At 23.9% G+C, this 26,313-nt stretch overlaps 3 protein-coding genes across 3 annotated transcripts; 1 reads left to right on the top strand and 2 right to left on the bottom strand.

The window, feature by feature from the left end:
- The first annotated feature begins 91 nt into the window (after positions 1 to 91).
- LOC112602357 (fer-1-like protein 6) lies at positions 92 to 6,375 on the top strand. Its single transcript, XM_025350391.1, has 14 exons — positions 92 to 109; positions 235 to 452; positions 518 to 614; positions 747 to 918; positions 977 to 1,047; positions 1,778 to 1,900; positions 2,180 to 2,460; positions 3,481 to 3,651; positions 4,488 to 4,770; positions 4,830 to 5,014; positions 5,071 to 5,303; positions 5,396 to 5,553; positions 6,015 to 6,115; positions 6,180 to 6,375. The coding sequence occupies exons 1-14, from the start codon at positions 92 to 94 to the stop codon at positions 6,373 to 6,375; spliced, it is 2,307 nt and encodes a 768-aa protein (XP_025206176.1).
- A 78-nt stretch (positions 6,376 to 6,453) lies between these two features.
- On the bottom strand, positions 6,454 to 13,084 carry LOC112602362. Its single transcript, XM_025350397.1, has 9 exons — positions 12,625 to 13,084; positions 11,932 to 12,022; positions 11,674 to 11,826; positions 10,431 to 10,566; positions 10,196 to 10,323; positions 9,957 to 10,079; positions 8,159 to 8,323; positions 7,822 to 8,052; positions 6,454 to 6,596 (listed from the first exon to the last, which is right to left on the bottom strand). The coding sequence occupies exons 1-9, from the start codon at positions 12,748 to 12,750 to the stop codon at positions 6,475 to 6,477; spliced, it is 1,275 nt and encodes a 424-aa protein (XP_025206182.1). The 5' UTR covers positions 12,751 to 13,084; the 3' UTR covers positions 6,454 to 6,474.
- Positions 13,085 to 14,774: 1,690 nt separating this feature from the next.
- LOC112602363 (thiamine transporter 1-like) lies at positions 14,775 to 25,434 on the bottom strand (the record flags this gene model as incomplete). The annotated part of the gene is made up of 6 exons (XM_025350398.1): positions 14,775 to 14,942; positions 15,546 to 15,687; positions 15,855 to 16,035; positions 16,435 to 16,537; positions 19,105 to 19,232; positions 25,377 to 25,434. Coding segments are annotated over 6 exons (726 nt in total), but the record flags the coding sequence as incomplete, so codon positions are not given.
- Between the last annotated feature and the right edge of the window lie 879 nt (positions 25,435 to 26,313).

Here is a 26,313-nt window from a genome sequence, read left to right as displayed (position 1 = left end):
TAAATATAATACATGTAATAGGCAGTCGACTCAAATGTATCAACTTCTTGGAATGTATCGGTTTTATTTAAGCCAATTTTGTTTACGAGATATGGAGATACTAATAAAAGTACACCAATATATGTAATTATTCAATTATGTCACGTAGGCATAGAAAAGAATAAACTAATAGAAGTAAATGCATCATAATAAATATGATTAATTCAATTTAATGCAGACAATTATATTTTTTAGGATGTTATTGCCTTTACAGTTATCAATATAAAAGAAACTAATAATTCTTCACTTAAAACATTAAACTGGTATAACATAGTGGATGGTTCAGAAAAAATTGGTAAAATTTATATAGCAGCTGAAATCTCACAAATTATGTCTAATGAATTAACTGAAACCAAAAAGACTTTTAACGTCCCCTTATTGAAACATGTACAACCCAAATTTTGTGTTTATCAGTTAGTTTTTTTTTACAACAATTATATACAAAATAAAATTTACTTGTCATCATATTTTATTTCAGATTAGTTGTGCTATTTTGGGGATTGCGCCAATTTAACATACGTTTACATGAACCATTTGTACGATTGTTATGCTCGAGTTTATCAATTGATTCTGATGTAATTCAAAATTTTAACTCCTTTCCAAATTTTCCAGATATAGATAATAAAAAATTTGTTTTCAGTTTAGTAAGTATAAAATAAAATATTATTATTCTAACGATTTAAATAATACAATATTTTATTTTAAAGGAATTACCTGAAGATCCAAATCTTATATCCCCTATAAGTTTTCAACTTTTTACTAAAAATGTTATAAAAAATTCTTATACTCCACTTGGAATATGTGTTTCTCAGCCTTTAAATGAATTTATAGTTCATACTATACCAAAAACTCAATGGAATGAACAACTAAGTTATTCAAGTAAATAAGTTAATAATTTTTATTCAGTTTTATTGTTGTTTTTAACCATAATGAATAGTTTTAGAAATAGAAGATGATAACGAAATAGAGGAAAAAAAGGAAAAAATTAAAAAAAAAAGCCCATCAAAAGTAATCAATGCATTAAAATTTTAAAAACTAGTATTTAAAAAAAAAACTTTCCAGGTTAATTTCAAATTTGATTGCAATTTTATAAAACAAAAATTTGACATTGTTTTTCCAATTTACTTAAAAAACACATTTTTGTGGATAATTGAACACGTAACATTTATTTTAACATTATTGTACAACTTTGTGTGTTATATACTTCCGTGTTTAAATGTATTTACTTATTGGATTTCAAATCGTTTGAAAAATTATATTAGCTACTTTGGAAATAAATATAATCCTTTGATTGATGACGAACTCGAAGAAGACGAAAAAGAATTTAACTGGTGGACAAAATATTACGGATTTAAATATCAAAAGGTTGTAAAATGTTTTAATACTATAGAGTAAATATTTTACAAAGGATAGGTCATTGTGTTACACTATTTTCCAATATTAGTTGTTCAAGGAAATAAAAAAACATATTGTCCAATAATATGGTTAATTTATATTTCTTAATTATATTGTCTAATAAGTACATTTTTTTTTTTTTTTAATTATAAATTAATTGGTTACAGGAAAAATTCCAAGAGAATAAAGACGTAAGTGTGTTATTAAATATTTCAAGCAAATTTCTCCAAAATAAGACTTATGTTTCTAAACATTATTCAAAAATTAAATCAACAACAATACATGTATAGTTTTAAAGTAATGACTAATAATCATGATTTTAATAAGTATTTTTTTCAATCAGATTTACAATCATGAATTAGAAAGCATTCCAGAATTTAATGGATTTGAAGACAATTTAAAAAAATTCAAAATTTATGAATTTGATAAAAAGAATGAAAAAGCAACAGTTATTGGCGTGTTAAAAGTAATTATTATTGATTTGTAATTTTTAATAAGTTATACCTTAGTTTTCTATCTAAAAAACCTGTCTGATAGTATTGTTTTATAAGTAAAATACAAGTGTATAGTGCCAATGTTAATACCTATATCTTTTAATCTATTTGTGACAAATTAATACAGCTATGATTTTCTTGAATACAGCAATATCTTTTTTTTATTATTATTATTTATATATTTGTAATTACTGTAACGTAACTTACCATTTTTATTTTTGTTCACATTTTGTACATGTGCATATTCATAGGGTAACGTGCATTTGTATCCTATACCAGTTGGTAATGAAGAACAAGGAACGGTTCAAAAGTTATTATTGTCTAATTCGGCACCTCAAATATGGCCAGGATTAAAATCAAATAAGAAATGTAAAGTAGTTGTGCGTGTTTATATATTGAGAGCATATAACTTACATCCCGGTGATATAAATGGATTATCAGATCCATATGTAGAAATTGTTTTAGGGAAATCCCTTCAAATTACAGATAACAAAAATTACGTTGCTAAAACATTAAATCCTGTATTTGGCAGGTAAATAAATTAAACATAATATAGTTTAGTTGTAGGTACATATAAATAATAATATTATATTTAATATTTATGACTCTGGTGTAGTATTATATTTGATTGATGATTATTATACCTAATAACTATTAAAAGATAAATTAAATTTGATTACGTTAAAAAGTATTTGTAAACGGATGATTTTTTTATATGTTCTCCACGGTAGTTATATATAACACACACCTACAAGATAATTATTTTAAAAATATACACTAATTTTTGAGAACATTATTATTATTATTATTTAAAATATATATTTTTATATAATTTGAAAATTTTGCTGTATTTTAATTTTTTTTTTATATATAATTATATTATGTATTTTTAACTTTGCATATCGAAGCAAAATATTTTTTTATGAATTTTAACATATAAAAATCAAATTTTGAACAAGTGAATAATTAAGAATATGTATTTAAAGTTATAAAAGTAGAGAGCGGTAGGTCAATATTTTTCAAGTTAACCCTGTGCAATTCACTCAGTGTCTCTATTCATAAAAATTTTAAATGGTTATAAATAACTAATTAATAACTAGTCGTTTGAAGTTAAATTTTTAAATATTTTATTTAAATTCAGCTAAAAGTTGATTTTTACGTTTTTTGGGATATGAAATTAAAAATGTATGTCATTCAAAAAAGTAAAAAACTTAAATGATAACGATAAAAAATATTTTCAATACAATAAATAAAAATAAAATTTTTGCTTAAAAACAATCAAAAATTTGTTGAATTTGTTACTCAATAGAATTCGTTTAATAAATATTAACTGATATTAAAAACGTTATTCAAATTACACATTTTCGTTTAATTTTTATATTAAAGTATTACAAGAATTACCCAAATCGATATATGAATAATTTATATTTTATTAGGTTGTTCAGATTCGGCTAGGAAATAATAAAAATTTATTTATTTTAATAATTTGTAAAAATATAATACAAATAATTTATCTTCAGTAATAAGAAAAATGTATTTTAATTTTAACAAGGTGTTATGAAAAAGAAATATCGTTTCCACTATGTTCTATGTTAAAAGTTAGAATCATGGATTATGATAGAATTGGGAAAGATGAATTAATTGGTGAAACGACAATTGATATTGAATCAAGATATTTTAGCAAACATAGAGCTCACTGTGGACTACCAAAGCAATATAACAAGTAACCAATTTATGAATGTACTTTGTGCAGCGTTAAAATAGTGTACATTTCAATACTCATTCTAAAACTAAATATTTACAATGATAAATATTAAATTTAAATAAGTACACAATAAAAAGACCATATTTAGAACAATTATTGGTAGAGATAATGTCACGTATTGTAATAATGCATTTTAAAGTAACCTCCTCATACTTAAAAATATTCTGATAAGAACTGTTACAATAGTTCGTGTAATTTATAACTTAAACTTATTCGAGTATACGCAAGATATGAAAAAAACTGAGATTTTCAATAAAAATAGTTTCTTAAAATGTTAAAATTTATAATCTTTACTACATTTAAGTAATTGTCAACAGCATTAACAAACTGTTGAATATATCTCTGCCATTGTTGAAAATAGCACTGTTAAAAACTTTCTTTAAAGTTCTGCTATTTTAAATTTTATTTCTCCGGCTGATTGAAAATTCATTTTTTTTTTCAATAAACTTTTAACACTCACGAACATTTTCAAAAAATCACAAGAAATCCAACCAAGTTCTTCCTTATACATTTTTAAAGATGTTCGTTAAGTTAAAAAGTTTATTGTAAGTACCTATTATAAAGTGTTGACATGCATAATAACCAATAGGTGTATACACAATACATAGTACCTATATTGACTGTTGAGGTAGCTAAGTGTGTATATCACTCTGTGATGCCTGCAAATCTATTTACTTTCATTCTGTCTTTTTTAAACTACATCTATAAAAATGGTATAATTTTAAAAATTTATCATCATATTTATGCTTATTTTTTTATACATAAATCTTTTAAAAACTTTGTTCATTTTGTAGGAATGGATACAATCGCTGGAGAGATAGTGAAAAACCTTCGAAAATTTTACATAAACTATGTTCATTATATTCATTGAAACATCCAATATATACGAAGGATGGAGTTACAATTGGTTCTAAAACATTTCATGTTCACAGTGAAAATACTGAAACTGATAGACAATCGTTGGCATTATATGTACTAAACCATTGGCAAGAGATGCCAGTTGTTGGTTATCATTTAGTACCCGAATATGTAGAGACTAGAACATTATATAATCCAGATATGCCGAATTTACATCAAGTATAATAAAAATGTGTTATACACATGATAATATAACAAAAAAAACTTTACATTTTAAGGGCACACTAGAAATGTGGATTGACATGTTTCCTAAAAATAGTAATATTCCTGAAATGGTAGATATTAAGCCACCAATTGTCGAACTTTACGAACTTCGTGTAATTATTTGGTCTGTCACTGAAGTAAAACTCGTGGACAACAACTTTTTTACAAAAGAAAAACACAGTGATATTTATATCAAAGGGTTCTTATAGTTAAATAGGTGTATTTAAATTTTTATGACGTTATTTTGTGTCTTAGATGGTTACCTGGTGTCGAAAAACTTTCTACAGACGTTCATTATCGATCATTGAACGGCGAAGGATTGTTCAATTGGCGATTAAAATTCACATTCCCTTATAATAAAACAGAAAATATTATTGTCTTCAGAAAAAAAAACGTTTTCGGTATATACCATGAAGAACAAAAATTTACTCCAAAGTTACATCTAGAAATTTGGGATAATGATCAGTTATCACCAGATTCCTACATAGGTAAATCAAACATTTTGTCATAAATTTTTTTATTATCTGTATAATTTTAATTCTCATACCATGCTGTATTATTATTAACCCGCACAATTTAGGTTCTTTGACTTTAAACTTGAAAAATATGCCTCGTGGTGCGAAATCATCGTGGATGCATAACTTATCTAAAATGTCTCGAATAAATTTGTTCAAAGTGAAAAAAACAAGTGGTTGGTGGCCGTTCATTTCCACGGAAAACAATAAAAATACTGTTGTAGTAAGCGTTCAAATAATTTTCGAAAATTTCGCCTAAAAAAATACAACATAGTAAATTTGCAATTAGTAGAACAAATTGTATGTTACTATTCTTTTAATACTATAGTGAAATGACTTTTGATAAAACTTAGGTAAGAACATTATTTGTAATAACTTGTTGGTTTTTTACGAAATTGAAAATTTTTAAACAAATTGTGATCATTTATATATTTCAATATTTAACATTAGTTACTCATTTAAAATTTAAAATATAAAATAGCAACGATAAATCATAGATAATTTTCTAAAGTTTTATAATAGACCAATCAACTTTAAAATTAAAACTAACCAGACAAAATTAGTTCTACTGTGAATGCAAAGTTTCGATGTTGTAAGTTTATAAAAACAGAGAGCCCATGCGGGTCACGTCTTAAGATTTTCTTAGGAATAAAATAATAAGAATTCTGTTAATTATATATTAAGGGTAAAGTAAATGCCGATATTCAAATAATGACAAAGGAAGAAGCGGATAAATTTCCAGCTGGATTTGGTAGAGAAGGGCCCCAGCCTTTGCCCGTACCAAAGTAATTCTATATTGCTTCATTGTTAATAGTTACTTAATAATAATCTATGATTTAAAATTAACAGGAGACCTTCAACTCATTACCTAAAAACAATTATAGATCCATTCAAGTATATATTCCGAAGTTTATTCGTAGCTAACAAAACAAAGTTTTTAATTGTTTTATTAGTTGTTTTTGTTGTATTATTTTTTCTTATGTTAATTTATGCGATTCCAGGAAACATAATAAGAATACTATTTGACAAGTTCTTTAAAAAATAATCATGACATTATTTTATTTTTTAATATTATATATATATATACATATACATATAGATATAATAAATGTGATAAATTAAATCTTAAATAAAATGGAACTCTTTAAGTATAATTAGCATTGCAAGGTTGTTGAATATAGTTTAAACAAAAACCACGATTACCCATGTCATTTGGCATTTCTACAGCATTTGTGTGAAATGATAATCGAAAAGGTCGGATACTACCTGTAAACAAAACGTTATTAAATAATTAAGTTGGTCATTAAATAAATAATTCTTAATAACAGATCATATTATTAAACACGATTTAAATTATATATCCAATTTGTCCATTAATTATAATGCTTTTTTTATTTCTACATAATTTAATTTGTTGTAAAAATCCGATAGTCATAAAATAATAATAATAATAATTGGTGATATATTCAAAAAAGATTTTAAATTTTATTGAGTCTCAATTATCTATTTTAAAAGATTTAAATGATTTAAATAATAATCATTTTGATAATATAAACAAATATTTAATCATTACCCAGTACTAATATAAAATATGCTAGTAAATACAGTTATACAGTACAACTTTTTGTAATAAATAACAGGTACTATAGTACTAATGAACATTTAAGTAAAAATATAAATAATATATTATATTATTATATTTGTATTATATATTATATTATAATATATAATATAAATAATATAAAAATAATAATATAATATTATAATATATAATATATAAAAAAAATAAAAATAATAATATATAATATAAATATAATAATATATAAATAATATATATATATAATTATTATTATTATTATTATTATATATTATTATTTTTATTTTTTTTATGTATTATATATTATAATATTATATTATTATTTTTATATTATTTATATTATATATTATATAATATATTATAATATAATATATAATACAAATATAATAATATAATATATTATTTATATTTTTACTTAAATGTTCATTAGTACTATAGTACCTGTTATTTATTACAAAAATATGTACTGTATAAGTAAGTATATATTTATATTAATATATATTATATTATTATATTTATATTATTTATTATATTAATAATGTAGTTGTATAAAATCTGATTTTTAAAATTTTTAAATATACCTCAAAACCATACACTTAAATTCTTGAAATTTGTAGTACTGAAAGAATCTCCAAATATTGTTCAATATTTTATTTTTATATTTTCTTAATATACTATACATTTCAATAAATAAGAAGCTCTCATTCGAATTTTAAATAAGTAAGTATATCAAATGTTCTTAAAAGTTAAAGTTATCCATTAAATAATTTATACTACTCCTCCTTGAGTAGTAAAATAAAATCTCAATAATTTTATAGCATAGTTAGGTTGTAAAGTCATAAGAGAATAAAAAAAATATTAATAATAATTTATTAATATTCTAAACATTCTTACTCATAATAGTCGTTGGAATTGTAGAATAATCTGTGTTCAAAGTTCCACCGCATAATCTATCTACACAAGTATTCATTCCTGACGCCACGGGCCCTTGCTTGCTTGAAACACATGGTATAATTAGGTAATCAGAATTACATGGACTTGATCCAACGCTACCGACATTTGCTTGTACCGGATTTTGACCCAACGTATTTCCAGTCAATGTGAACGCGTGACTTCTATTGTTCACTACATTGTATACATGCGAAATATGTTTTATTTAGTTTCGATATTTCTTGCTTTTTCTTTCTTAACCGCTAAACACACATGATATAACCGAAATGTAATCACTCACTTTGATCATCGCAAGCTGAATATTGTACGGAACAAAAATTTCGCTCTGTCCTCAAGCATATTGTATAATCCTGATTCGACAAATGAAGACCGGAATAGGATTCGTAATTAAACGACTTCAGTGTACCTGATACTCCGGTGTAATATTGCAAACAACCAGTGTCGGCTAGAATTGAATACATAAAACAAAACGTTATTGTAAATACTTTAACAAAACAGAATATAAATAACAGATGTGATATAGTTAGTTACTAATGTTTAGCTAACTACAATTTTATTTAGATACATGTTTGAAAATATTAAGTCTTGAAAATAAAAGCTTCTGATAACAATACCATAATCAATTTTTTTATAATATTTAAACAACTATTACACAATTACCAAATTACTAGTTATTTAATCATAAATAATTGAACTATTAATACAATAATACCAGTAAGACGAGAAAAAATGAATAATGTAACCCAAAATACAAAATCATTGAATATTTTTAAATTTAAAATAGAAAATCCTAATTATTATACTCATCATTTCATACAGAAAAATTAATTTTTGAAAGATAGTAAACGTAAGTATTGGTAAAACACTTCATTATTTTAATTATTACATTTAAAAAAATTGTGTAATTTATAAAACTTTTATTTATATATTTATTAGTTAATTTACAAGTACTTATTTGTAAGGGCATGGACCAATTGCGCCTAAAACAAAATTTTTGTTTAGGGTCAGTATACCAATTGCGCTTGTTTTAAATTTTCTTATCTTCAGATATGATGAAAATATTATTTTTCAATCCAATTCCAACAAAATCGACATAATATACTCACAAAAATGCTTAAAAATTAAACTTATTTATTTATTATTTGATTACTGGTCTAAGTAACTGGTTATAATATGTTTTATAAAAATATCGGAATTTTACAAAACATTAATATTACTACGCAAATTTGATCGTACAGGTATGAATTTGAGTGATAGACGAAAATAATGCCCGCGCTCGTCTGTGACGGGATCGCCGCAATTGAGGAAAGACTCGTAGTGGTTGTGGGAGTACCGCCTTAGTAGAAGAGGCTTGATTTGGACGGTATCCGTCGGGCTCTGGTCACGAAGCGGCTCATTATGACGCCTAAGGTAAGGTGGCGTCCCGGGCGGGCTCGGGGTGCCTGGCTCTCGGGAGCTCACCCTGGTCTTTCGCCCGGAAGAGGTAACATCGCGGCTACATAAAGGGATAAAGTATTTCCGGTGTAAAATCCGGAAGAACTTGTCAGGCTCCACTACACACGGAAAGATGAAAGACGAAAACAAGTTTTCATTTTAATTGGATATTTATCAGCCTAATTGTTTCATTGCACAAGTATCCTATATAGGATAACACATTGATGATATAGCCGTTACTTGTATATTTTTGTTTAGTATTAGTTTGAGTTGTTTGACATTACAGTATGGATTACTTTAAGCAAGCTTTTAGTAAAAAAAGGTGAACCGTTGTTACTTATCGATGATTTTAAGTTTCGAAAATATACTAAATCAAAAAATGGAATTAAGTGGAGGTGTACAGTTAAATCGTGTTTTAAAATTTATTATCTGATGAAAGTGAAACTGTGCTTTTAAAGTTTAACTAAACTGATGTGTGTATTAATTTATTATATAATTTTAATTAACTAATGAGTTTTCATTAAGTATTTGAAAATTTTTTAAGGGCATGTTTTGGTCTATCGACCCTAAAATGTACACAGCGCAATTAGTATATAAAATAGTAATTTTAAGCGCAAATTGGTGAATTCCCATTTGTAACTAACCTTTTGTAATAGAGTCACAAGGTAACTGGCTAACTTTAATCTTCCAATTTCTTTTTAAAAATATGCCACTTGTAACCATGGTTAATATGATTGGACTTGTACCCGTTCCAGCGTCCACATACACTATATTTAATCAATATATTAATTTTTGATTATTCATGCAAATGTTTTATAATTATAAGTAACAAAATCAGAATATACAAAAATAGATAAAATTGTATGTGTAATTGAATACGTACTGTGGCTACCAGTGTTCAATCCACAAATAACAGGTATGGGATTCGAACCAGAAACAATGAATTGGTCATTGTCGCATTGATGATTGACTGGCTCGGGTCCCATTATAGAAAATCGTTCAAAATCCAACCTAAAAAATAAATGATAATCAATATAATAATAAATTCAATGTCTTTTAATATATTATGTATACATTGATAACGTATAATTTTTTTGCTTTTTTCGTACACTACACACCTGAACTGACAAATATAAGGAGATAATTTGTGTATAGTCACTTGACACGTCCCTGTGTTATTTAAACCGTCTGGATATCCTGCATTCACGAAATATGTGCCGTTTTCTCGGATCGTCTGGCCACATGTAGATAACGCTAAATAAGTATAGTACAAGAATTGTTATAATTGTGTAAATATAATATAACAATAAACATAAACGTAGAATTATATTAGATAGGTATATACCGTATACGGTGTAAGTATTGCTTTTAGGCACCGCGAGTAAATTTTTCATTTTTCACTGGTTGTATTCGTGTTGTAATTATAATTATAAAAACACAATTTGACGTTAGATAATTCACTATCATTGGTAACTAAAGATTTATCCGTTTAGGTGGATAAGAGGAGTTACAACACTTAATACATAGGACTCTTTTTTAAATATTTATATCTACACTCCCTTCTATTTTTTTATTTTATTTGATACAACGATTTTGTTACAATAAATACATGGAAAAAACCTCGGACTTCCTTCTAAGACGATGATTCACTAATGTCTTCTCATTTATTTCATAAACGATAATTAAATATTTAAATGGTGTAGATTATTAGGCATAGGTAGTTAATTATAAAAATTAATTATAAAAAACACAATGAAAATATAAATGCACTTATACAAACTGCGATAAAATTATAAATACGATATACGAATACTTTTTTGGACGCTTAAACGACACAAAAATTATCTTAATCGCATCGCTCAGGTGTGCATCTCGTCATCATATATCCAGAGAAATCAGTTTATAAAATGAATTGCGATAAAAACACACGGCCAAACAAATTTCAAGATACGAATTTTTAAAACAATATGGTTTAAAAACAAATTGAATAGTAAATAAAATACAACGACTTTTTTATACTTAATTTTTTAATTTTTTATAATTATTTTTGTTTAATTAACCTAGTTAAATAACCATTAATTGATGATGTTTTATACTATAAATTTTAGTAAAATACAATAACGAAGTTAAAATATCATGTGCTTCAGTTTATTTGTTCACTTATTTTAGTTTTTATTGCGGTTTTTGTAGAGTAAATTTATAGTTTAAAATCGCAGCATGCATAATTTACATTTTAATAAATAACGGTTATTTTTGTAACAGTTTAAAAAGCCATCCAAGATTATACTTATCGGAATCTCTATGATGATGAAAGATATTTATATAGCCATATAGGTGTTAGTTTATAATATTTGATCTTACATAAACAGCAAACGCCATATGAATTAGCGCACGAGCCAATAGGCACTCCTCGATGTTGATAGCATTCGGTTGATGTCATGCAGATACCGCTGTCGCCAGACGATGAATAGCATGGTTCGTTGTCAAATTTAACGATTGTGAATAATGAGAGCACTAAAGTTAAACAAAAATTTAAAGACAACTACACAAAGATTTTAGTTTGTTTTAAACAAAATGCGTAATATATTATTTATAGTATAGTGATGACTGATGACTTACGTCGATTTTGTTTTTTTAAACTGGACTGTCGTTTTGTTCCTCTTAATGGACGGTTACCTTTAAAGCTTTCAACTGCCCTATCATTATTTGTCTAAAATAAAAAATAAAATATTTAATTTCTTCATAAAAGAAGAAAAATAAATGTTAAAAAAAAAATTTTAGTGAGCAGTGACCGATATTTTGTAGGGTACAATTCACACTCCACTTATCAACATTTTAAAACTTTAAATACTTATTAAGTTGTAACTCATAAACTACTTGTCGTCCAAAATTAGCTTTAATAGATCAAAATACGTAAAATAATTTTTTGCTCCGGAATATGAGATTAAAAATATAATTGTTCAAAAGATTAAAAAACATAATATCATCAAAAAATATTATTTTTTAACGACTTAAAACTTGAATATATCATGTTATAAAAAAATTTAAATAGTGATAACCGATAACGATGCAAAAATAGCAAAAGTATGTATTTTCAAAAAAACTTTGTTTTTAATGACTTAAATACAATTTTAACATTTTTAACAATTTTCAAAATAATAAAAGTTTTACGTTAAATGGATCATAAGCTTTGTACTCGTTTGGTGCTTAATAGATTAGATGAAATTTAATATATTAACACTTAAACTAATTGACGTATCTTAGGTACAATAAATTATTATTAGGATTAGGTGTAGATATTATTCTACTTACAGTGTTTGAGTTTGGAGTGTCAAACGAAAGATTCGAAGATGATATGACAATTGGTATTACTAAGCTTGTTAAAATGAATAGTTTTAGTTTTGAACTCATCACGCATTTAAATAACAATATTGACATTTCCAAATAAAATGGTATGGAAGTTTTCTGTAACTACTGGATAAAATACATTTTACTGACTTAAATATGCATATGCAATATTTGCATCTGAGTTCATTGTTTTTATACAAAAAACTTATTCTATAACGTCATTGTTTCGTTATAAACAATAATAATTTCCATTTTCACTATAAGTAGCCACTCAAACAATGAATACGGATGAACTCGTTATGCACACATTAACATTGTAAGTCATTTAAATTACGTTCCAATGACTTCCTCTTTAATTTTTGAGACAATTTTCCGGTAAAGATTTAATAAATGAATATTATTTTTGTTATACAACTATTAGATGCTTTGCACAATGTGTTGAATAAGCTAGACTTTTTAATTTTAAATATTCCACTCACGTCTCATATATAATTAAAATATAAACATACATTTTCCCATTTTGCAATGAACCCCAAAAATGAAAAATATCTAAAGGCCCAATTCAATAAAATAATAAATATGCATAAATAATTTCAGAAATGTTTACAAATTAAAAATAATTCAATAGCATTATTTACGGTTATTATGACTTACAATACAGCATACATTACATCCTATTATATAACATAAAAATACAGTTACAATCTGCACTCTTCTTTGATTACCTACTGTGTATTTAATTTTTTTCCCAGATAGAAGGATGATTTCTGAAATTTTTTTCCGAGTACCACAATAAGTTAGATTAAGTACGACATATGTATATTGTTTTATATAGTATTTTATTCAGAAAAATTAACTGACAGTTTTTTGAATTTAAACATTTAAAAATTGAACTTTAAAAGAAATTGATTAATATCATAAATAATTTTATGACAATTTTTAGATTCTGCGTGATTTCAATATCTTCTATAAAAGTAATGACACCTCTACAATTTATAATATATTTTTTTTTTTTTTTTGAAAAATAAATCTTGGTAAGAAAAACGATCAAATGCGTTAATTAGCTTTGTGTAATTTAAAATTATTTAATATAAATTTTAATTTATCAATTATTAAAAAGTTACATTATAACACTTAGAAAATGTATTCACATATTTAATATTATAACAACAAACCATTGTATTTAAAAATAACTAGTAAATGTTAAAGTAACAGTTGTTTTCATTTTTCAAAAAATTATATTATTACACTGAGCATTACTTTCAAAAAATAAATTCATAGCAAAAATCCTACTCAAAATTCTTATAGAAATACTATTAAAATCCGATAAATATACCTACTTTTGTTTCTTCGACTAATTTATTTTTAATTAAAAACTACTAAATAATTGAAACTAGATAGTACACATGTGATCATTTTCCAGATTTAATTGATTAAACCATTTTTGAAATCTATTACTGCAATAATAATGTTTAATAAATTAAATACTAAAAATAATTTCCAATCGAAATAAAACAATATTTTTTATCATTATATTTCTTACTTTTTTAAACGACAGCATACGTTTTTAATTTCATATTTCGAAGCAGAATATGTTTCAGAGTACATAAAAATTGAAATTCATATGAATACTTTTTGAGTTATAAGTATTTAACGTTTAGGTTAATGAAATGTAGTATATAGTAAGGATATACGCTACAAAATGATGGTCTACTACTCAATTTAACGAAAAACACATATAACTCATAAACTATTCGTATCTACGAGTTTTAATTTGTATGTATCGAATTACTCTTAAAAATGTTCTAATTTAGAATATGAAATTTAAAAAAATGTATGTTCTCATTTAAAAAAATTATAGATATTTTAAAATACAATTTTTTTTTAATATTATTTTATTTTGACTGGAAATTAAGTAAAAAAAATATTTGAAACATTTTTATAGATTTTGAAATAATGATTTTTTTTTTTTATATATATATAATAATCAAACTGTACATAATTAATAAAGTTACGTGAACTTAATGGAATCGAAAAGGAATAGGTAACAATTAATAACAATTATTAACATGCGTATTTGTTTTTAAAACTTTTTAATAAAATATCATACAGGGTATACAATAATTTTAATAATAAAATATATATAATAATATTAAATATAAATCAATTTAATTCGACGTTGTAAAAATTCTATGTCTCATCATCGTGTTATATGTTGAGCACAATGCTCTGACGGTGAATAAAGTCCCGATTATTAAACAACCTCCACTGTACACGTAAAACTAAAAAAATAAAAAGTATTTTTTATAGCCATACATAATATGAAAAACTAGTATTTACAAAAACTAGATATTTTTCCCCTGAAAAAATAATGGAAGAATTATATTTGTGACATACGAAGAATATAATTGAATTATGTTAGAATATAGTTAGTGTCTGATTTTTTGCTACGCCTCGTAGTTAGATATCTAGATGGACACTAAGAAAGTTGCATAAAAATGTTTTATTTAATGTAGCAGCATGATAGTAAATCACATAAAGGGTCAGATGAGAATATTTTCACAGTTAATTTTATTCTTCATGTTTTTCCTCTTAAACAATAAAATAGCTGTATATATTTAGCTTTAAGAAGTATTGAGTGGTAGTTGGCAGTAAAAAAGTAAAAAATGGTTTTATTAATCCGACCTATTTCAACCAAGATCTACGTACAACTTATTTTAAATTGAACATTAGTCCGAAAAGTAAAATAAATATACAACACTTATAAACTAGGTATAAAAAGTTATTGGAGAGAATTGATTGCTAGGTAAGCCTCATGTTCTATAATAGTTTGTTTATAATAGCAACTAAAATGTACAAATTATAATAATAGTTAATAAGTTTACCTGTGTTCTAATGTCTAACATGAGTCCTAAAGGACTATTTACAACTACTGTCAAACATGTTTGCAGTAAGAGTGACATGAACGTGTTAACTCCAAATACCAATGCATAGCTATCTGCAGGTATATTTTTAGCTACTTCGCAACTAAAATAAATAAATATGTTCTACATGAGTTACATAAGTATCAAAAAAAATGTGTAATTATAAAATCAAAAAATAATGAATAATTAAATTAAAAATAGAAAAAATTAAACTTTAATTAATGCAATTATTCATTATTAAAATAATATTTAATATGTTGAATTACTTACTTAGCTACAGTGGCCATAACATGATAAAATGTTCCAAATATAATGTAGCCAACATATGCGTGTGATAATAATTTTTCTTGAGCCATTACCAACAATAATAAGCCTTGGCTTAAAGTTAAAATGCCAACTAGCCACCAACTTGGTATTGTTATAATACCAATCAAATAAACTCCTAGTGTACCTTCAAAAAAATACATAAATACAATATTATTTAACTAACTATAGAACTCATATTCATATAAGCTATCAAAAATAAATATAATGATAGTAGAGCTAATAACTATTTTATTAAATGACACTAGTAACGCAATTAGGGAAATTCGGTGGGGGGGGGGGCTAAATTCTTATTTTGAGATTTTAACCCCCCTCTCTTTCCAAGATTTTAAAATTCTTTTAAAAAAAATTAAATAACAGATTTTATTGTATTTATGATAATCCAGCTAATAATTGTACTGTTCTGTATAAATATATATTATTATACTTGACGAATTTTTTAAATTGGCATAAAAAAAAGCATAATGATAGAAAATCAAGTCCATACATATATTCATTTTAGAAATAGAAATAATTATATACATACTTATTATTGTATATATAGCTTCAACGAATCCATTATCGGTCACTTGTAAATCCGTACCATTTCGATAAATTTCTTGCCATAATGATTGGAAATACGCCATACACTATATAAAATAAAATTGTTCAAAATTAGAATTTCATACTTCAAATATTATGAATAGTAAATATGAAATAATAAAGTTAACTCAATACATATTATTGTAAGCAATACGTTTATATTTTCATAAATTATAGAATTTAATGATAATAATAATAATAATAATAAAAAAAAAAACAATATACTATGGCTTGTATTTTAGAATAAGAACATTTTATATTTTATATTTCAACTTCAATTTCAACTTAAAAAGTTTAAACCGTGAATACTAATAATATCATTTTTAACTTTCTATCTGATTATGAATTAATATTAATCAATAAAATTAAAATATGTCTTTTGTATAGGAACTTAGAAATATAAATTTGTATGTATTTTATTAATTTGATTTTACGTTTAATTTTTAAGATGACTTTAGTTTAAATTATTTTATTACACTAAAATAACTAAACAATGCTTAAAAAAAAACATTTTTTTTATCTACTTTATACAAAGTCTTTTATGTTAACATGCATCATATTCTTGATTTATTTAAATCTTTCATTCTTAACATTTGAATTTCAAATCATAGGTATTTTTATACCTAAAAATTATAACTTTCACTTTAATGGATAATGTTTTAATATTACACTATACAATTAAATCAACTTTCAAATTTTTAAACTACGACTTAATTTTTTTATTTCAAATTTTAAAAATATTTAATGAATTACCATAACCAGCTATACGGCCTATACGTATATATAAATATATATATATATATATATACTATAAAACGTTTGTGACTTACGTCTCTTAAAACATTATTTATATTAAAAAGGTAAACTATATTTATTTAGCTATTAATAAGCTATAAGTACTATAAATTAATCGGAATAACTACACATTTTATGGAAAAAAATTGGTACTGGTTGCCTATACATAAAGAATATTATTAAATATAATACGACAGCAACGATTCAGTTAAGTTTTTGGCCAAGTATTAAATTTCTCAAGTCTGCATACACGAATATTTAATGAAATCAGTATAATAAAAATCACCAATTCCAGTATATACATAAATAGATATTAAGTAATGTATAAATGTAAAAAGATGCGAACAAAATATTACTTACAATGATTATTGTAATAAACATTTTTTAGAATTATTTTTTGATTTTTCAAAAGTAATCAATTACTATAAATTATTCTAAACATCAAAAAATGTTAATTTTAATTTGGTTAGTCTTTGTTGTCAGATACATATTAAGTACAATACTTGGCTAATACATGATTATACATGAATATAAATCAGGCTTACATAGGTACCTAAAGATACAAAATATAATCTCTACCGTATGTATATGCCTATCTACGATAAGAGTGTTAAAGAATAAAATAATAATACATTGTTTATGTTATTAAAAGAAAATCCCTTTTGTGGTCATTAAAAGTTTTAACATATAATATTAATATCAAAGACATTTTAGTATTCCACGATAAGTATCAACCCTATACATTAGAACAATGGGTAAACTCTCTCAAGAAAGTATAAAAACATAAGGAAATATGTAAACTCTACGCAAACCAAAAATAGACACCTTTAGTAATAATATTATGAAAATAATTGTTATATTTAAAAATAATCCCGTTATACCTAATTATTTAAAATAAAATTTGATTTAAGCTGTAAAATTATTTTTCAAGAAAAATAGATTTTGTGAATTTTTACGTAATTTATTACTGGTTTAAAATTTAAAATACAATCTATTTTTCATTATTTAAAATTTAAATACAACTTTTTAATCAATATGTTGTTAAAAGATTCGAAAGTACAACGATGTGAGTTATTAATTTAACATCATAGAATAATTTTTTTGATTTAAAAAAAAAAATTAATATCAACAGTTTTTATCAATTAATAAAAAAAAATATGGAAGTAATGAAATATTTAATACATCAATTTATTTTTTTACAAATGTAATACTATCTTAATTATTGTAGTTTAAAATTTTGAAAAGTTAAAAGTTAAAAGTTAAAAATAGAGGCAGACTAAATTAGTACACAAGTCGGACATTTTTAACACCAGTTACAGTTTATCTTTTAAGATTTCATTTATCATTAAGTTTTAAATAAAATTATTGTGATATTGATATATTTATCTAATAACTAGTAAAATGTATAATAAATTATGGCAATGTATATTTTATAGTGGATATTTCAATTTAAATAAAATAAGCAACCCTATTTTGAAAAAAAAAATTGAATTCTGATTCTGAAACTGTCCGGCCTGTTCCTTTTTAAAGATTTACTCTAGGCAAAAATAGAAATAAGAAGAACATTAAATGAGCGTTTGAATTATATAGACGCTGTAATTACCATGTATATCTGCTTTGTTGTAGATTTTACGATACAAGGTTTTACATGTGTATGAGAAAGTCATGATGAAACAGAGCATAAACCTATAGATCATAATCATAATATAATATAATTATTTTAATAACTAAACTAAAAAAAAAATTATTTCCATCCAATACATAAATGTCTTATTTCTTATAAATAATTCAACTTGATTATTACAAAATTAATCCGAACCTGATAATAAAAGCATGTGCCTAAAGCCCACCAGATGGACCACTGAAGAACATAACGGTTTGTGAAAGCCGTAATGAAGTCGGACCACAGTCTTTGACACACAGTTTTAGGTTTGGATACATTAACATCTATGAATTATATATATTTATATATTTATATATACACATAAATATTATATATGCAAAAATTGTATTTTAAATACATAGCTGTTTATAAACTACTCTGAAAAAAATGTCAAATCACCATGTTAGTCAAACTTTACAACCCTTAACATTGATTTTTATTAGTACCTATATAAGTACAATTTATATAAATACGTACTTATTTATACAAAGCATATAATTAGAACTTTTTATTTTTTATCTTTTTAATGTTTAAATACAAAATTAAAAATTAAATATTTTTATTTAATATTGAAAAAGCTATTTAATGGTTAAAGTCATGAGTTTAAATTTAGTTTATTAAATTAGTTAATAAGCAGATCAGCCAGTTAGAAAATACTTTTTATGTTATATTCATTAGGACAATATAAAATTACAAACATATACATTTATAATTATAATTATATCAATTTAAGTAATATTTTATTATATATATATATATATATATATACATATTGTACGAAAAAACCGAAAAAAATTTCTGTGAATTTAATATGTAAAATGTGGTAGAATAAACCCCATACAACAAAATTTGAGAATAATTTTTCAATAACATTTTGGACATAGGCAGATGTTTGACTGGATTTTAGGGGGGCTTAAATCTTTCTTTGCATTGTTGCAAAATAGGTACCTATATTTAATACTTTAAAAAAGTTTAATAATTTTAGGAGACTTTCGATTTTATTTCATTTTTTTGGGTGGGGGCTAACCCCCCAGCACTCCTCAATCACCGTCTATGATTATGGATTAATTTTTTTAGATTAAAAGAAATTTGTATAACAACGCCAAATAAATTGTTTTATTTTTTAATTAAAAATATAAATTATTTTGATAAATAATCTATAAGAAAATTAAAAGTAGATACAACAACCATAATGAATTCAGAAACTAGGTAAATCGTAGCTATTAGCTTATGTTTAAATTCAATATATCAATAAGCATTTGGCCTACACAACATATATTTAAAAAATATAATTATACCAATATTCTATACATAAGCCACACAATTGAAATACCATGAGACACATAAAATATTAGACATACAAATCTCAGAATCAGAAAAGAGCGATGAATGTATTAGTTTCCATTAATAATACTTCAGATAGAACAGAAAAATTAAATTTATCTTCAAAATAGAAACTTGATATAGTTAGTATTTTGAGAAAGAAGAATTAGAAAATTCCAAACAAATTTCCTTAGGACTTTATCATTAACGCATATTATATTATATTAGTATGAATTTTACTATACACAATGATATTTTAAATTTATTTCAAGATATTATCTATTTAAACTATAAACATATTTTTACTCTTTTATATTTACAGAAAGATGTTATTAAATTATTTAAGTTGATTTAACAAGATTAATATAAACATATTATTATAATAATTAAATACTAATTAGTATAATAATAGCAGTATTTTTGGAAAAAATTAAATCAACCAACTATAAAACTAAAAGTAAAATAAATGAATAATAACTTTATAAAAAAATATATGAAATAAATTTTGTGATATAGGCTGACAGTCTTCGCTCAGAATCGTTTTTCGTATTAAATGGTACATCGTTAACAGAGTAGGGCGTTATTCGAATGAAATTTTATTTAGATGATATTTTATTCGAATAAATTATTATTCGAATGATTTTTTCACGATTATTCGAATAAAAATGTATTAGAATAATTTTCAAACGTTATTATTCGAATAAAAAATTATTCGGATAATTTTCAAACGTTATTATTCGGATAATTTCAAAACGTTATTATTCGAGTAATTTTCATTAATTTTGTTTGGGTAACCATAGGATTGGTAATTAAAAACAGGCTAATAGTTGGCATTGTAGGTATTTTAAATTACATGATGATGAAAATATTATAAAATATTATGTATAAAACAGATATAAATCTATAGAAGAAAGTAAAGAATTTGACATATTTTTTTTAATAATAATTTAGTAATATTAAAATATGAATAATATTTCGTAATAATTACAACAATTATAAATAGTAGTAAATAGTAATAACAAAAATGTAAATAAATATTTTGGCAAAAATGAAAATAAATATTTTGACAAAAATGAAAATAAATAAATATAGCAAATTTTAAATTTCAATAAATAAAATTATTATTAAATTTTTAATAAATTATTAAAAAAAATAATTTAGTTTAATATATCATAGTATAATTAATGCTATTATTAACTAGAAGACTTATAAATTATAATCTTATTACCATTATATGATACATATTTTGTACTACCTAGTATAATTTTTATTTGAATAATAACAGTTTGAAATTATCCGAATAATAACGTTTAGAAATTATCCGAATAATTTTTTATTCGAATAATAATGTTTAGAAATTATTCGAATAATTGTGAAAAAATCATTCGAATAGTTATCTAGATAAAATTTTGCCCAACTCTGATCATTAAATTCAAATTTAACATGCCCATGATACTATAATAGTGACCTACTCGACATCTAATGTGCAGGTAAAGCGATACTCACTTGCCCACTTTTTTTATAAACATTTGAAGTTTAAATTTTTACTATAAGATATTTAAACGTAAAATAACAATTTTATAACTATTTTTTTGCAGATTAATAAATATTAATTAGAAACTTGAAACATTACAATATTACTTATATTATTTTCAAATATATAGATTAATTTTAAACTACTTATACAAGAATCAATTCATCATTTCTTAAAGTTATACAATATTAAATAACAAATCTATGATAATAATGTAAGTATTTTATGAAATATTTTAAAAATACTAACTAAGATGTTAGAGTTACTTTAATCTATCTTTGTCTCTTTCATGGAGTTATTTTCGTATAATGCAATATTATCATTAATTCGAATTTAACAAAGTGAATATTGATAGGTTTTAATATATCATCATAAACATGTTTTATGATATCATCTTCAAGTAAATCTGAAATAATAAATTAATATTTTAACTAAATATAAATTATATATTCAGTACTAGATGTATCCTATACCCATCTAATATACGTACCTTAGTATTTCTATAAATTTAGCTAACATCAGAATGTACATTTATCATATACATAATCAAACAAAAATTATTTAAGTTAAACTCTTATGATTAGACATTGATTTAGCTACATGCATATTAGTAATGCAAAATATTGAGTCAGAAACTACATGTGCTATATAATAGTTTATTTTAGGTTAAACCACGATAACACTTCCTGTACAATTGTCATCTATAATTAACTAAAAATAAGTCAAACATTTCTCAACCAATCAAACCGTAATGTATATTTTACACAAGTCTACCATAAATCAGACTTAACATTTATCATTGACTTTACACAGGGTGGACAAAGACCTCAAATAGCTCACTGAAGACGCTACTAATTCTCATTATACGGAGATTGCGATCAGACTTACTGACCTTGGAACTTAATATTATTATGAGCTGGTCATAAATATAGGAGCGTCCAATATTAATCTTTGTAACGCATTTTATAGACTTACTGAACATTGCACATGGAGTGCAAGATTTGGCGGTGAGCGTCTCCGCCCCTTATAATTCAAATAAAGAATACTATCTGAACTGGCGTATTTTATTTTACATTTTTGGGGGTTGTATCTCCATGTCTGGACACCTCTGAATTACCAAAAATAACTTCATACTATATATTAGTATTAATCATATCTATCCATTGCAGGGTAAATTTTATCAAATCAACGATACGTTTCGAAATAATTTTAAACTAAGTTCATTTGTCTAAATTCAAAGATTATTCAAATTTAACCGATTATTAAAAATATTATGGTTACCCTCCCCAAAAACCAAATATACTGGTTTCAAATAATTCTTTTAACAATTATGAAATAACGGAAACCACCTGTATATAACTAATGCTTTTAAGCGTTGATCTTAAATCGTTGAAGTCAATTACGTGCAGTTTAATAGCGAACTGGATTAGTTTGACTATTATAAATATATATTACTGAGTCTCAACCGGAAATAGTCAATCCGTAACATGGGTCAGCAGAATATCCATCGATCCACGATCAGTCATCCCTTAATTCAGCGATTGTATACCACTAGTCACTTAGTACTTTTAAGAAAATATATAAGATGCAGTGCATGGTTGTAACATATACGATTAAAACTAAGGCAGCACACCTATCACAGATTACAACATACTTGCACTTATCAGCTAATATTTTTATTCAATCTAAATGTAGAGCAGCATAAGGCAGAATTAAGGGTTTTAAAAGTATTGTCAATTATTTAACGATTTTGGGGTTAATTAAACCTAAAGTTGACCTTTCACTATAAAACATCGACATGGCAAATTATCTATATCACAAAATGGATGACAGTAATGTTTTAATATAAAACAACAAAATATACAATATCTTTCTAGTACACATAAATTGTTTAGATTTCAAGCAGGAAACTAGAAAGCTATTAATTGTACAACCATATACACCTTATGAATTATTTAAAAATTAAAAGGCAAAAAGCAGTTCAAACATGTTAATATTTAGAATCCATGTTTCTAATGTTTCTATAGATTAAGTATACCTACCTGTAACATATTGATATTGCTCCAGAAACAATCTAATTTTCAAATTATTGAATGAATCTCAAAATAATAAAATAAAAAGCAGGTGTAAAATATTTAGTCACATCAACAATATTAAACTCGGATTGATTATCAACTTTTTAAATTTATAGATTTAACACATTTACATGCAATAAATGTCAATACTATCTACAATAAAATAGTACAAAATATTATTTTGCGCTTAGATGAGAAAGCAAAACATATTCCCTTTATAAGAATAATTGAAACATTTTATATATAATTGTACTATGACATAATAGTATTATTAAATATAATTAGGTTAACAATATCTGAGAGCTATATCTCTATATGTCTCAGCATTAAAATTATTTAATTTTAATAGTGTTTTATTTTATTGTTCATTATTTAAATACTGTAATTACTCAATAATCATATTTTAGAGTATAAATAATTAAATAGAAAAATAGAGTAGTTTAGGACTAACAATTGGTATGATAAAATTAGATGACAAGTAAAACATAGAAAATGTAAACCAATCTGATAATTAGTGATAAAGATGAAAATCGAGATAAGTTAGTAGACACAATAAAAATTTCTTAAAATTATTAAAATAAATATTATACAAATTAATTACATTACACCCAACTACAGAAAATAATAAACTCACTTACTCATTCATTACACAACTTAAAAATAAAATAATCCCAAAACTATTAAATATTAATGCTCAAATATTAAATAACAACAATTCTTCATACAATTATTTTTATTAATTTTGTATGCATTTCAAATAAAATTTCACAACAAAATGCCAGAATATATAATCTTAATTTAATAGCTATGAATATTACATGATAAAATATCTCTTATAGAAACTACTAAACGGTCAACAGATCATTAAGTGTCATACTCAAAATTTTATACAGAACGCAGCAACCACTAATTTGGATTTCATTACATGCAGAATTGATAGTAATAGTATTTTTATAAGCCATTGTCGATCAAGACTATTTTTCCAGTTATAATCGTGACCTTGCACATTGCTACATATCAATCAAAACTTAAGATCATCTAACATAACCACTAGTAAATAGAACTAAAATAATTTTCATCAAAATAGTTGATAAATATCACAAACTTGATATACACAGCTATTATTTACCTATATTTACTATAATGTTCAAATTTGAAGAAAATAATATCATCATCATAATATATTGTAACAAGTAATAAACTTTAATAATGTATAATCAATATAAAAAGTATTGGAGGATTGCTGGGTGTCTTACACATTAATAGTGTATAGTATATTCTATAGTAATTAATCTTAGATTTAATAATGTTATTAAATTATTTCAATTATTAGTGCTAAACACTTAATATACTTAGCCAATTGGAAAACAGTTAGAAAATAATGCATTATATTTTATTCAATACATCATCTACTACTGTATGTTTAAGCTTATAAAACAACTAATAAAATAGTAAAATAAATTGAAAATTTGTTTATGAAAGAATATGCCTTTTACCTGTATTATCTCTTATGTATGTATGTTCAGAAGTTTGATGAAAATATAAACTAGCCTTTTAATTGAGTAATCAAAGCCCAAAATATTGATGCAATTGCACTTATAATGAAAAATATATGTCAATTTAATTTATTATAACTCTAGACAAAACAAAATAAGAATAAAATGTCTTACCAGCTAATGTTAATAATTTAAATGAAACAGTTAATATGATTATCAATCAATGTTTAGTTAAGTAAGGCTGATACAAATAAACCTAAAAGACATCCCATTTTCATGTGGCTAAAAACAGTTTTGTAATATTTTTATCTACTTTTAAGTAATATAGTATATGCAACTACAGGCTATCTGGTGCCAAGTAAAATACTTCCATTATCTACATCAAACAACAATTTTAATGAAAAATTAAATTGTTTCATTAAAATTCAACAAAATAAATAAACCAATCAATGATTATTAAATAAATAATTTAAAGTACCATTACTTCACTATTCAACTAATTATTACAAAATTAGAAATAAAGTTAGGAATTTTAAATTGTAATTAAAATTTAAAAATATCATGATAAAAATTGTCATATGGATTAAAATAATTGATATATTTTAATTTACATAAATAAGGTATTTTACTATATTACTAATATACTTAAAACAAATTAACTTATAGTTAAATTTAAAGTATGAATATTATCTAGTGCCTCAAATAAGATTTTTAAAAGAATATTTTGAATTTAAAACTCCAATTATGATTATTTTAAAATTTAAAATTGTTTAACGCATTATAGTGTAGTAAATTAATATTCTCACTATGCAGTACAATTTCCATGAAAAATAAATATTCTATGACTTTTATATATGGATCAATAAGTTTTGTGGTGCTATACTTTAAATATTTATTTTACTAATATCCATACAACGGCAAGTGTGCGTAATAAATA

The sequence above is a fragment of the Melanaphis sacchari genome, unplaced genomic scaffold, assembly GCF_002803265.2.
Source record: "Melanaphis sacchari strain LSU unplaced genomic scaffold, SCAv2.0 Contig86_pilon_pilon, whole genome shotgun sequence".
Lineage (NCBI taxonomy): Eukaryota > Metazoa > Arthropoda > Insecta > Hemiptera > Aphididae > Melanaphis > Melanaphis sacchari.
The sequence above is the reverse complement of the archived record's forward strand: the minus strand, read 5'-3'. Positions and strand labels throughout refer to the sequence as shown.